A 15,249-nucleotide genomic window follows, 5' to 3' on the forward strand; every position below is an offset into this window, starting at 1 on the left:
CCTTTCACTAAGGCCCTTCAAAAGCTTTTTGATCGGGAGGAGGGGATGGGAATTAGATGTATGGCATGTATGATGCAACAACTTTATTATAAGTGGGAGATTGTTGGAGTGTATACTAAAAGTCTAGCTTTTGTAAATATTTATTTTGAAATAAAAGAATCACATTGGTCAATATCTACATTTATTTATTAAATGTAATTGTTCAATTAATTTATAGTAGACAACATGGTGTGTGGTGTCACACAAAGAAGTTGATAGTTCTTTATAAATTATAAATAGTTGTTCACGACTAAGATGGAAAGGACAAACCATCGGAATAGTCGTAATTAAGTATTAGTTTATCTTGATTAATAAATTACACTGGTGTGTATTGAGTAGGACCATTTAGGTAAGTTCTTTTGTATTGACTTAATAAAAGAACTAAACCTTAGTTATTATGGAGTGTGCTCTTAATCTAATATAATAACAAGCATATATATTTAATATTTATTTCTTTGACTTATCAAAGGGTGAGGTTTAGCTCGATAAATCAATATGCCCGATAAGTTGGGAAATGATATTACTTATAGTGTGTATTGTTGATTATATGTCCTAGTTATCTAGGTTGAGAATGTCCCCAAGAGGAGCTCATAAGAATTGCCATGTTAAACCCGGGTGGACTTAGTCGACATTGAAGTGGTACTACTCTTGGAGCTAGATATTAATTAAGTGAGTTGTTAGTAATTTACTTAATTAGTGGGCATTTCGTAATCTTAAATATGAGGGAGACTAACTCATGATAAGAATGAACCCATAATGTAATTTGGGATTGGTGCGAAAAATAATAACTCTCAGTGGAATGAGTTATTGATCATTGCAGTTGTGTTCAAGGGCGACCAACTGATACTCACTCATCGGAAGGACAAACCAATTTCTCCTCTAGGGTCCTGTAGCTGCCACTAAAGCCTCCATCCAAATATAAGCTCATCTTGGTGTCCGAAGAGAGGTCAATGCTTGGTGACCAAGCAAGGGCCGGCCACATCCTCATCTATAGGGGCCGACCCTATTGTTTGGTGTCCAAGTATGTAGGGGCCAGCCATAATATTCAAACAAGGAGGGTTGTTTTTGAATTTTTAAAATCTTCTTTTTGTAGAAAACTATAAGTTTTAAAAGAGAGATTTTAATTTTAACTTTCCTTATTTGAATTAGGCCACATGTTTTAATAGAGAGTTTTAAAAGTTTTAAAACTTTCCTTTTTTAACCATCCTCATGGTTTAAGAAAAAAAAGGAAGATAAGTTTTAAAATTTAAATTTCTATCATCATGTTAAATTATAAGAGAAGTTTTAAATTTTAAAATATGATTTTAATTTTTAGACCTTTCCTTTTTTAACTCCTACTTTAGGAAAGAGAGCTTGTAAAATTTTATAAGAGTTTTTCTTCTTGTAAAATTTTATAAAAAAAAAATAATAAATATTCCTTTCCTCTTTTGGGGGCTGACCACCCTTGTTTGGTGCCCAAGTAAGGTGGCCGCCATGTTTAAAAAAATAAAATCATCAAATTTTTTTTTGGTGATTGATTCAATCAAGAGGAAATAAAAGGAAAATTAAAAGGGAAAAAGAAAAGCTAGAGGAAGATTTTAATTTTCATAAAAATTCTTCCCTTATTTGCCTTGGGCAAGTATTATAAAAGAAGGAGGAGGCTTGAGACACAACAATCTTATTCTCTTGGATCTCTCGGTGGTGGTCTCCCCTTCTCCTTTTTCCCTCCTTTGCTCTCTCCTTGGTGGTGGTGGGGTTTGATTTAGAGGAAGAGGAAGAAAGTTTTGGGTGGTGTTCATCTTGGAGGATCGCGCCGCGCCCACAGGCAGCGTCAAGGCAGAAGAATACGACTGAGGGAAGATCTGAGGTCATTAGCATAGAATGTATAATAATTGTTTTCCGCATCATGTTAGTTATTTTTCTTTGTAAAATTCCAAACTCAAGAGACATTAGATCTAGTTTTGAATTAGTTTTTCGGTTTGTGTTTTCTTCTTTTCAATTTGTGATTCGATTGTTCTTTTAGTTAACCTAGAGTTATTTAAGGAAATTAAATATTAGCTTTAAAAGGCTTTGTCTCAAGGGTGGGTGGTGGTTGTTCCCATATCCAAGAAGGTCATGCCTCTGCCGATCTCCGGAAGTCAATTTTAGAAATTAATATTTAATGGAATTAATAACATAGGTGGATTTGAATCAGTTTGCGATTCAAATCTAAACCATTAAGAACAGATAAGTTAAATTGGAATCAATGATTCCTAATTTAACTTCTAAAGAACACAATAGGTTATTTAAGGAAAGGTTTGACACTTGTACAAAAATTTTTATACAGTGGAACCGATACGTTTTTCTAGGACTAACCAACAACTATATTTGAAGTTGTATACAAACTATCTTTTCCTCTAAATGTAAAGGAGGTAGGTGCTAGATTAAAACCGTTAACTTGTCAAGATGCTTCTATACAGGCGTCATAAACACCTGGTTGACACCTAATAAAGATAACATAAGTTTTCTCCTATATTAAATAAATTATTTATAATCACGTATAAATAATATATTAGAATTAAAATGAATTACATCTTAAATTCAAATGAATTACCATCGAATGAAATTTAGGAAATGATGTTTAACAAATTTTCTACATGTTATATAACCCAAAAATTCAAATTTATCAAAAAAGATTATTCACATTGTAAGAAAAGATTGTTTGGCTTGTATGTTGTAGCTACATATTGTAATAGTTAACTATCCAAGTAGTTGTTACTGTTGGAGTGTATACTGAAAGCCTAAGCTTTTGTAAACATTTGGTCAAATTATCTACATTTGTTTATAGTTGTTCAATTAATTTATATTGAAGATAACATAGCATGCAGAAGATAATGTTATCAGTACCTTATAAATTATAAACGTGAGACCCACCAAAATGGAAGGAACAAATCATTAGAAGATCGTAGTGTAATTAGGTATCGCTTTATCGTATAATATACAATTTATAAGTGTATTGAGAGGACCATTTGAGGTCGTTTCTTATCGACTTTATAAAGGAACAAAGACCTCGGAAGTGTGTGCTCTAATCCTAATAATAACATATATATTTGATATTTATTTCTTTAATTTATCAATGGGTGAGATTTAGTTCGATGAATCAATAAGTCCGATAAGTTGGGAAATGATATCACTTATAGTGTGTGTTATTGATTATAGAAACTGTGTCCTAGAGATACTAGGTTGATAATGTCCCCAAGAGAAGCTCATGATTGTCATGTTAAACTCGTGGGACTTAGTCCGACATGACGATAAGGTTGAGTGGTACTACTTTGACTTAGATATTAATTAAATGAGTTGTCAATAACTCACTTAATTAGTGGACATTCGATATCTTAAACACGGGAGACTAACATGCTCATAATAAAGGAGCCCAAAAATTTGGTGTGGTAGTTTAATAATAGTTCTCTAGTGGAATGAATTATTAAAATTAAGTTGTGTGTTGCGCAACAGGATGTAATTTTATCGGACCAAACCAATTCCTCGATCGCTCTTATTTGTAGAGTTCTATACCCACCTATACCCACCTCTATACCCACTACCACAATAGGGGGGTTCACCCTTGACAAGCCAGACTGGCCTGGTTGGGTGCACGGCCCTTTGAACCCAAGCTAGTGGGGCCAATAAAATAAATTAAAAGAATTTTATTTTAATTTTTTAAAAGAAATAATTTATTAGAATATTAAAATTATTTTGACAAAATTGAAAAAGAACTTGGAAAGAGATTATTATGAGATATTTTATTTTCTCTTTAAAATTATTCACATATTGATAAAATTAAAATTATAGAAATTTCTTTTATTAATTTTATTTTTTAAAAAAATTTCCGAAACAAATTAGGAAGTTTTAATTGTTGAAATCATTTCCAATTCTCGATATGACCAATGTAGATTTAATTGGGAAATTTTATTTTTTTTCTCAATTAAATCGTCAAGGAAATTGAGGAAATTTTATTGTAATTAAATTTCCTAATTGGCCAAGGAATATAAAAGAAGGGGTGTGCCTTCATGAGACACAACATCTATTATTTCTCTCTTTTTTTTGTTTCTTGATGTGGCTATCCATCCTCTCCCTCTCTCCTGGTGGCGAATCTCCCTCTTCCATTGGAGCTCTTGTGGTGGCGGATACTACTCGAAGAAGAAGAAGAAGGAAAGCTAGCATCTCTTGGAGCTTGATTAGTGTTTTGATTTTCTTCCTTGGTGAAGCTTCATCTTTGTTGGCCGAACCTAGCTAGGAGGAGAAGAAGGTGGTTGGTGTCTCATCTCGAAGATTGTTGCCCACACAACGTCCGAGGTTAGAAGAGAATACGAGAAGATCAAGAGGTTTTCTCAAGGTATAACTAGTAATTTTCTTCCGCATCATGCTAGTTATTTATGGAAATAATACCAAATACAAGAGGTTCTAGAATTTCGAATATGTTTTTCGATGTCTTGTTCTTTGTTTTCTTTTCCTTGATTTGATTGTTCTCTTTGGTTAACCTAAAGTTATTTTAGGAAATTAAATATTAGCTTCTATAAAGGTTTTGTCTAGTCGGTGGTGGTTGCTCCCATATCCAAGAAGGCCACGTGAACTGATCGAACCAATTATGGAAAATTATATTTAATGAAATTAATAACAAGGAGATCATGTAAAGTTCATGCGGAGATCCAAGTCAAAACCTAAAAGAACAAATAGATTAAGTTTTGGATAAACGTGTTAAGTTAGCGATCCAAAATTTAATTTAAAAAGAATATGGTAGCTAGGAAAACGTTCAGACCTTTGTACAAAAATTATGCAGTGGAACCTTAGGTTTTCCGAGTAGCAACCAACAATTGGTATCAGAGCTTTGTGTATTTGGTATTTAGTTTAATTATGCACATGTCATACATAATTTAGGCAGGATGCTAACTTTGTGGATGCAGGATCCAACTATTATGGGTTTTAGTTATTATGTGTGATTGGACCCTTGGACATGTCAAGGGCATTTATGTGCATGATTGTATTAAAATACAGAGTCGAGGAGCTGATTTAGTTAGGATTTTGATCTAGATACATGTACATTCCTTTTATGGAATATAGGATCAAAAATGTAAAATTCTATGAATCTTGCAAAGCGTGGAACCTTCTAAGAACCAGAGGGCAGCGAACTAGGAGCAAGATGGATCGCTAAAGAAATGGCCATGATACGGTACGTGATTGGGATGACAACGGAGGACAATTAGAGATAAAATCCATAATAGTTGAAAAATAAATTTTCTATTTATTACTTTTATATTGTGTGTTAGTTTACAAGTTTTAGTAGGCTAGCATAGTTAAAATTCCTCATTTATAAATAACTAAGTGGGAGGGATTTTAAATAAATCCCATGGTCTCCATTATCGGTTTGTAAGTGATTGAACAAAAGCGGCTTGGCTGTTCCATAACGGATGAGCTTGTTTGTGGATCACTACTTCCATTTTGGATGACTATAGGAAGTTAATTAAGAGCGTGATCATCGGAAGGGCATAATCTTATTAATGGACTTAGTGTCAAGTAATGGTACTTAGACACATCTAATAGTATCCTCCCATCGAGTCAATTATTTGTGTGACCAAAGATACCAACTATTAATTTTATTTGTCAAAAGTTAGGTTGACAAGATAATAAAATTAATGGGATAAAACCTCCTTTTACAAATGTTGAATTTGTATACGTACACTAACGTGGCATACAAAATTCACGGTGTTTTAAGGTGTTGGTTAATTTAAAATAGTATTGTTTGAGGAATCAATATTATTCTAAATTTAGAGTTCTGACCAAAAGCTATTTGTGATTCTTAGGATGACTTTCAACCAACCGTCCATCATACTTCAACAAAACAGACTTCATTGGACCTAATTACATAGATTGGAAAAGAAACCGGACATTGTTCTGACTCGAAGCTATAAATTGGAATCCGAACCTTGTCCGATGCACACTGGTGAATCTACCCAAGAGGAGATTGAATATCATAGGAGATGGGTAAAAGGAGATGGCGCGGTGTTACATTTGGCTTCAATGTCAAATGTATTGCAACATCAAGATCAAGATTTACCAACATTATGATATTATGAACAATCTCAAGGAACTATTTGGTCATCGGGATAGGGCTTCTAGACAAGAAGCTATGAGAAAGATAATGACACCACCATGCAAGAGGGTACTCCTGTGAGGGATCATATCCTAAAGATGATGGCTTATTTGAACGAGATACGGATCCTTGGAGGAGAAATTGATGGGGAAACCAGATCGATATGATCCTCCAAACGCTACCTAGAAGTTTTGAGCAGTTCCACTTTGAACTATAATATGAATAAAAGAATTTATTCATTAGGGAACTCTTGACAACTTCAAGCGGCGAAGGATTATTTAGTCACAATCTCAAATTCACTATATCTGAAAATGGTTCTACTACCGAAAGGGAAGAAGAAGAAACAATGGCTCGAGAAAGTGAATAAATCTCAATGAGTTTAAAGTGAGGAAGAAGCCCAAGGAAATGCTTCATCTCGACGTGGCAGATACATGGTGGAAAGGTGGAATCAAAACAAAGGTATATCTCGCTCTAGTTGTTGAAACATGTTTAGCGGTGTTATCTACACTGGTGTGTGTATATGAGGGATCGATCATGTCCTGCAAGGGTTCAAAACCGACGACTATCGAAGGAGAAATTACCATCTACATGGGCAATGCTACTAAGGTGGCAGTTGTTGTGGGAGACGTCTACTTATCTTTTAGTAGAAATAGAATTTTGGTTTTAAAAATTGTCTTTATGTACCTTTTAAGAATTTAATTTCAGTTTCTAAATTGTTTTAGATGGATATTCAGTTTCTTTAGTAACGATGTAGTTATTAAAAGAAATAAAGTGATTATCTGTTCACTAGCATCGTTGGTTGGCAATTTGTATACTTTAAATCCAAATTCTTCCACAAAGCAAAACATGGAAATTTATAACTCATCTTCTAGTTCTAATAAGAGAAAAGAACCTCGGAATGAATCAAGCATATCTTTGGCATCTAAGGCTTGGGTCATATTAACTTAAGTAGGATTCAGAGGCTTATAACCTCGGACTTTTGAGTTCATTAGAGTTGGAAAATTTTCCAACTTGTGAATCTTGCTTAGAAGGTAAAATGACCAAGAGGCCGTTCAAGGCCAAGGGTATAGAGCCAAAGAAGTGTTAGAATTGGTTCACTCGATTTGTGTGGTCCTATGTCTGTCCGGGCAAGAGGAGGTTTTGAATATTTTGTCTCTTTCATAGACGATTATTCAAGATACGGATATATTTACCTAATGCGCGCAAGTCCGAGTGTTTTGATAAGTTCAAAGAATACAAGGCTGATGTGGAAAACGATTAGGTAAAGTATCAAGACACTACGATCCGATCGTGGTGGCGAATACCTCTTAGGAGAGTTTAGGAATTACTTATCGGAGGGATTCAATCCCAATTGTCTGCACCTGGAACACCCCAATAGAATGGTGTAGTGGAACGAAGGAATAGGACTCTTATGGAGATGGTTAGATCGATGATGAGTTATTCAATTACCAAATTCGTTGGGATATGCCCGGAAACAAGTAGGTATGTTTTGAACTTAGTACCTTCTAAATCAGTTTCTTCTACTCCCATGGAATTGTGGAATGGCAAAACCAAATCTAAGACATATTCGATTGGGGTAGTCCACATGTCTGAAACGAGATCTCGATAAGCTAGAATCCGCATTTATGCGTTTCGTGTTAGGATATCCCAAAGGAAAAAGGTGATTTATTTTATAGAACTAAAGACCAAGGTCATTGTTAGCACCAATGCCCGCTTTTGAAGAAGACTATATAATGGATCACAAGCCCAGAGAGCAAAGTTGTTTTAGAAGAACTTAGAGAGAACACGTCCTACTCATCCACCAGAAGAAGAGGTACCACAGAGAGGCGCAACACGTGTCACACATGATACACAACGGCTGCCTCGTCGTAGTGGGAGGATTGTAAGGCAACTGAGAGATTCATGTTTTGGGAGAGTCTTGGACTTGATCCCTGGTAAACATGAACATGATCCACGAACATATGATGAAGCACTCCAAGATATAGATGCAAGATATTGGCAAAAGGCAATGAATTCAAATAGAGTCTATGTACTCTAATAAGGTCTGGGAGCTTGTAGAACCACCGATGGTGTAAAAGCCGTTGGATGCAAGTGGATCTACAAAAGAAAAGAGGAAGGGAAGGTAGAAACCTTCAAAGCTAGGCTTGCAAGGGTACACCTCGAAAGAGGGAATCGATTACGAGGAGACCTTTTCACCGTGCGTGGCCATGCTAATGTCGTGGATACTCTTATCCATTCGCCTCATATGGATTATGAGATTTGGCAAATGGATGTCAAGACAGCTTTCCTTAATGGAAGTCTTGAAGAGAACATCCATATGAAGCAACGAAGGGTTCATTGAAAAGGCAAAGAGCATCTAGTTTGCAAACTTAATCGGTCCATTTATGGACTAAAGAAGCCTTCAAGATCTTGGAACATTCGGTTTAATGAAGTAATCAATCATATGGATTTATTCAAAGTCCGGATGAGTCTTGTGTATATAAGAAGTGGTGGTGGTATTTCTTGTACTATACGTAGATGATATTTTGTTAATTGGCAACAATGTCAAGGTATTATCGGGCGTAAGGGTATGGTTGTCTAAACAATTTGATATGAAAGACTTAGGAGATTGTGCACATTCTTGGGATCAAAGTTATAAGGGATCGTAAGAAAAGAATGTTGTGTCTCCCAAGCTTCATATATAGATACAATCCTTGCTCGTTTTAGCATGCAGGATTCCAAGAAAGGTTTTACCTTTTAGACATGGAGTAGCTCTCTCTAAAGAGATGTCTCCAAAGACGCCGAAAGAGATAGAAGACATGAAAGCGGTTCCTTATGCTTTACTGAGGAAGCCTAATGTACGTCTATTAACTGATATCGACGGTTGCTGTCACGGGCGGTCGCAGATCATGTAGTAACCTGGACAAGGACATTGATTGCGATAAAGCATATATTAAAGTACAGAAGGACTAGAGATTATATGCTAGTTTACCAAGCAGACGATCCGCTCCCTGTGGGTTACACTTGATTCAGATTTCCAATCAGATAGGGATAATAGTAAATCTACATCAGGCTATGTGTTTACTTTAGGAGGTGGAGCCATTTCATGGAGGAGTGTTAAGCAGAAATGCGTTTCGGACTCAACCATGGAAGCTGAGTATGTAGCAGCCTCTGAGGCAGCTAAAGAAGCAGTATGGGTCAGGAACTTTCTAATGGACTTAGATGTGATTCCTGGTTTGCGCAAAATCATCACAATTTATTGTGATAATAGCGGTGCAGTTGCAAACTCAAAGGAACCACGAGCTCATAAGGCAAGTAAACATATAGAGCGCAAGTACCACCTGATACAAGATATCGTGAAGCGAGGAGAAGTTGTCATCGCCAAGATTGCATCAGCGGATAACCTGGCAGATCCTTTCACTAAGGCCCTTCCAGCGAAAGCTTTCGAACGGCATGTGGAGGGAATGGGAATCAGATGTATGGTAAAAGATATGGCAGCTTAGTCATTAGTATAAGTGGGAGATTGTTGGAGTGTATACTGAAAGCCTAAGCTTTTGTAAACATTTGGTCAAATTATCTACATTTATTTGTAGTTGTTCAATTAATTTATATTGAAGATAACATAGCATGTGGTGTCACATGCAGAAGATAATGTTATCAGTACCTTATAAATTATAAACAGTAGCTCACGACCAAAATGGAAAGGAACAAATCATTAGAAGGCCATAGTGTAATTAGGTATCAGTTTATCTTGACTGTATAATTACACTAGTACATTTAGAGTGTATTGAGTAGAACCATTTGAGGTCGTTTCTTTTATACTGACTTTATAAAGGAACAAAGACCTCAATTATTATTGAAGTGTGTGCTCTTAATCCTAATATAATAACAAGCATATATATTTGATATTTATTTCTTTAATTTATCAATGGGTGAGATTTAGTTCGATGAATCAATAAGCCTGATAAGTTGGGAAATGATATCACTTATAGTGTGTGTTGTTGATTATAGAAGGAAACTGTGTCCTAGAGATACTAGGTTGATAATGTCCCCAAGAGAAGCTCATAAGGATTGTCATGTTAAACCCTGCAGGTGGACTTAGTCCGACATGACGATAAGGTTGAGTGGTACTACTCTTTGACTTAGATATTAATTAAATGAGTTGTCAGTAACTCACTTAATTAGTGGACATTCGATATCTTAAACACAGGGAGACTAACATGCTCATAATAAGAAGGAGCCCAAAAATGTAATTTGGGATTGGTGCGGTAGTTCAATAATAGTTCTCTAGTGGAATGAATTATTATTGATAAAATTAAGTTGGGCGAACACGGATGCTTAATTTTATCGAGACCAAAATCAATTCCTTCTCTCGGTCCCTATCGTAGCCTCTTATTTGTAAAGTTCTATACCCACCTATACCCACCTTCTATACCCATTAATACCAAGCTAGCTTGGGAAACAAGCTAGAGGCCTAGGTAAAGTAATGTTGACCTAGCTTGAACACAAGCTAGTGGGCCGACAAAATAAATTAAAAGAATTTTAATTTTAATTTTTTATGTGGAAGAAATAATTTATTAAAAAGAATTAAAATTAAATTATCTCTCTTAATTTATAAAGATTAAAGAAAGAGATTAGATCTCTTTCCTTATTTGTAGATTGGTGAGATATTTTATTTTCTCTTTAAAATTATTCACATGTTGATAAAATTAAAATTATAGAAATTTCCTTTTATTAACCATGAAGAGATTTTTAAAGAGAAATTTTATTTTTTTAAATTTTCGGAAACAAATTAGGAAGTTTTAATTGTTGATTGAAACTTGTCTAATTTGTTCTACAATGATGTGGCCGGCCAATGTAGATTTAATTGGGAAATTTTATTTTATTTTTCTCAATTAAATCATGTCAAGGAAATTGAGGAAATTTTATTGTAATTAAATTTCCTAATTTGCCTAGGCCAAGGAATATAAAAGAAGGGGTGTGGGTGCCTTCATGAGACACAACATCTATTATTTCTCTCTCTCTTTTTTTGTTTCTTGGTGTGGCCGGCCATCCTCTCCCTCTCTTCCTCTTGTGGTGGCCAAATCTCCCTCTTCCATTGGAGCTCTTGTGGTGGCCGAATACTACTCGAAGAAGAAGGGAGAGAAAGCTAGCATCTCTTGGAGCTTGGTTAGTGTTTTGATTTTCTTCCTTGGTGAAGCTTCCTCTTTGTTGGCCGAACCTAGCTAGGAGGAGAAGAAGGTGGTTGGTGGTTTCTCATCTCGAAAGATCGTTGCCCACACAACGTCCGAGGTTAGAAGAGGAATACGGTAGAAGATCAAGAGGTTTTTCTACAAGGTATAACTAGTAATTTTTCTTTCCGCATCATGCTAGTTATTTATGGAAATAATACCAAATACAAGAGGCTTACGTTCTAGAATTTCGAATATTTTTTTCTTTTGTTTTTTTTTTCTTTTCCTTGTGATTTGATTGTTCTCTTTGGTTAACCTAAAGTTATTTTAGGAAATTAAATATTAGCTTTCTATAAAAGGTTTTGTTTAGTCAGTGGTGGTTGCTCCCATATCCAAGAAGGTCATGTGCCTCGCCACGTCAGTACTGGGAACCAATTATGGAAATTAATATTTAATGAAATTAATAACTTAAGGAGACTTGGGTCGAACGTGTAAAGTTCCGCAGGAGATCCAAGTCAAAACCTAAAAGAACAAATAGATTAAGTTTTGGATCAAACGTGTTAAGTTCCGCAGGCGATCCAAAATTTAATTTAAAAGAACACATGGTAGCTAGGAAAAAGTTCAGACCTTTGTACAAAATTTTTGTACAATGGTACCTATAGGTTTTCCGAGTAGCAACCAACAGTTACACGTTGTAGCAACTACCATGGTAGCTACTATAACGTGTAACAGCTAGGACTTAGCAGCTAGGACTTATACGTTGCAACATAAATCCTAATAAAAAATATTGTATATAGAGAAAAGCATACACTGGAGTAGAAGAGTTTACGATCGAGAATTTAAGGGTGGGAGTGCCAATGTCAGGATTGTTTGTGACGAAAATTTGGAGAACTTTTGGCCTATTCGAGAAGAAGCTTAGAGCGGACAAGCGAGAGCAACGGAAGCCACTATGTAGCGAAGAAAAGAGCGAGAGCGAGGGAAAAGATTTGGAAAAGTTGATTGAAGGTTTTGAATGAAGGGTGGAAGTGGAGAGAGAATAAAATATATATATATATATATATATATATATATCAATCAAGAGAGAGATTTATTATGCCATGAATCTTAAGCCGTATAGCATGCATATCTAAATCTTTTTATCCTTAATATTATAACTCAATCTGTAAACTTAAACACAAAATCCTAAATGGCATAATCATAAATTTAAAAAAATTAATAATTAGAAATATATAAAAAAAATACTTTGTCACAGATGAAGTCCACACCAAAATGTCTCCGATAGAAAAAAGTTATATATATATATATATATATATATATATATATATATATATATATATATATATATATATATATATATATATAATTTTAAAAAATTTAGATATATGTGAATTATTGATTGTGATGTCCTCAAAAAGTTATACGAATTTTTTAAAAATGAAGTGACATTTTTTATTTTTAATATGAGAATGATATGATATTAAAAAATATATAAAAATCTCACTTTTGAGATTCTTTGCCCTAAACTTAAAATTTACTAAATACTAAACTATCTTGGTAAATGACCTACAAATCACTACTCAACCATCTGTATTACATGCTTACTCCTAAGTCCTAACGGTGCCTTATAGTGCAGCATTAACGGACCAATCGTCGTGCGGCGCGACCCGATCTCCCCGTCTCTTGCGCTGTTGTAGAGACGCTTCGAAGAAAAGAGCTGAGAGTGGCAAGGGGAAGGGAACGTTGCTGGCCCCTTTCATTCTCGGAGTACGTTGCTATCGCTGCGGTGCTTCTGGGGACCAAGGTACGCCGCCCGATTCCTTCGCGTTGCGTCATCCTTCTGTCGATTCCCGAGTAGTTCGATCGGGAGAGTTTTCTCCTTTCGGCGGATTCTTGGCTATCGGTGCTCCGATCCTTGATCATCTCGTTTATCTGCCTGATGCGTCAGTTCAGAGTCCCGTGTTCTATTTTTCCCTCTTTATCCAATTAAAGGCTGGAAGATTCGATTGAAAATTTTCGCCTTTCGCCGATTGTTTCGTTTCCGACGAGAACAAAAAAAATGCCCTGGATTTGGGAAGTTCTATCATATTCAGTTAAGGAAGAGGATTAACAATTGCTCTGGGAAATACCACGCTGAACTGCTCTTCGAATCGATTGTGGATCAATTTTGGGAAAGTCTGATTTCTACTCCGGAAGAATTCCAAAAATTTGGCCATGGAGGTTGCGATCCCTGAGTACTGGTTACTTCCTTATATTTTTGCGAGCTTTTCTATGCTGTATCTGTTTGGTTATTTCGTGATCTTCCGCAAATGGAGTCGAAAGTACCGCCCCGATGCATCTAGTTGCTTAATTTCTCTGTTCCATGGTACTCCAGCTGTGTTGATGGCAGTTTCGGCTATCCTACACGGACCTATTCGAGGATTTGCCTCCGCTAATACCACTTTCCAGAACGTTGTTCTCGACTTCAGCATTGGCTACTTCCTAGTTGATCTTCTTCAGTACTTGATACTTCTCCCGGGAGACTATCTCTTCATTGCCCATCACTTGGCTACGCTCTTTGTCTTCATCACCTGTCGCTACCTCGTTGTGCATGGTGCATTCTCACTCCTGGTCCTTCTTGTGCTTGCGGAGCTGACTAGCGCTTGTCAAAACGTGTGGACACTGGCTGGACTTAGGAAAGAAGAATTGCCTAACGCAGCAAAAATCTACAAAATTTTGTCTCCCCCTTTCTATGCTCTGTACACTGTCATGAGAGGATTAGCTGGGCCACTTTTCTTCTGCAGGATGAGTGTATATTTCTTGAGTGGGATGGCTAGTGATGTAATTCCCATCTGGGTTTCTGCTTCATGGATTATTGTAGTTGGTGGTGCGATATTGGCCAGTATTTTGTGGATATTCAACTTATGGTTGGAGTTCTTCAGAGAGAAGGTGAACCGGACAAGAAAGAACAGCTAACTGCATCTGCTTTAGCAATGAAAATGATGTGCTTGAGGTAGAATGGGTTCCTTGCAGAATGCTATGTTGTCTTCCTGAACACTACTTGAAAACTATAACTAGCATAGCCTAATGTTTCTACTTGCTCAAGGTGAATGATAGTCAATAATGCAGCTGTATCGAAATTACACTAGGAAGTAGTTTTGGTTTTCTTGTCATTCTAGTCAATCTCCTTTACTAGCCTTCCTGTAATAAAAGTCTAGTTAATTGACAATACACAATTTACTTGTAATTTTTTTTTTGTTTCCATCCCAGAGTATTTCTGATATTTTTTAATGTTTGAGTTAGGGGAACAAGTTAATGATAATAAGTGCAACTTTTCCTTTCTTAATTGACATTGTCTAGTAGTTTTTTCTATTTTTTATTTATTGACTGATGAATAAATGCTTAGTTTTGGAGAGGTCATGTCTCGCCTTGTCAGAATTTTCAAGAGCAATATATGGTCTTATACCATATGTAGGCTACAACGCACCTTCTCATTGGTGTTTGCATCCTACTCTTGCCATATTTTCTCTATTCATTTGAGCACAACCCTTCACAGAGTAACCATGTTTCAACTACATTGATTGTGAAACTACAACAATTTGAAGAGAGTATTTTGTTTCGTGTCAAGATAATGATAAAGATTACCAGCCTTTTGTGGCAATTTTCTGAATTTTTCTGCTTTTCTAGATAGGTGCTTCAAAAATTTCTACTTTAAGCTTGCCAACTTGTTTTGAGAACCTTCAATCTACTCTTTTCTTCCATTGTTTGCAAAAGGGCGAGCTTTGTAATTCTCATTAAATATCAGTAAGTTAGCAGAATTTTCTCTTGAAAAAATTTTCTCCTATACATTCTCAAATTGTTTGACTTTCTTTTTCTTTCCGTTCTGTTTTAATTTTTCAAAAAGTCACCTACTTTGCAGTTTGACATGGCCAGTCAAATCATGTAATGATTTACCATTGTTGTGAGAAGAATAAAATG

The 15,249-nt window shown here is 35.7% G+C and overlaps 1 protein-coding gene across 1 annotated transcript; it reads left to right on the top strand.

The window, feature by feature from the left end:
• The first annotated feature begins 12,910 nt into the window (after positions 1 to 12,910).
• LOC122021295 (TLC domain-containing protein At5g14285-like) lies at positions 12,911 to 14,617 on the top strand. The gene has a single exon (XM_042579395.1). It carries the CDS (start codon positions 13,507 to 13,509, stop codon positions 14,245 to 14,247), a length of 741 nt encoding a protein of 246 aa, XP_042435329.1. The 5' UTR covers positions 12,911 to 13,506; the 3' UTR covers positions 14,248 to 14,617.
• The last annotated feature ends 632 nt before the right edge of the window (positions 14,618 to 15,249 follow it).

The sequence above is a fragment of the Zingiber officinale genome, chromosome 9A (assembly GCF_018446385.1).
Source record: "Zingiber officinale cultivar Zhangliang chromosome 9A, Zo_v1.1, whole genome shotgun sequence".
NCBI classification, from domain to species: Eukaryota; Viridiplantae; Streptophyta; class Magnoliopsida; order Zingiberales; family Zingiberaceae; genus Zingiber; species Zingiber officinale.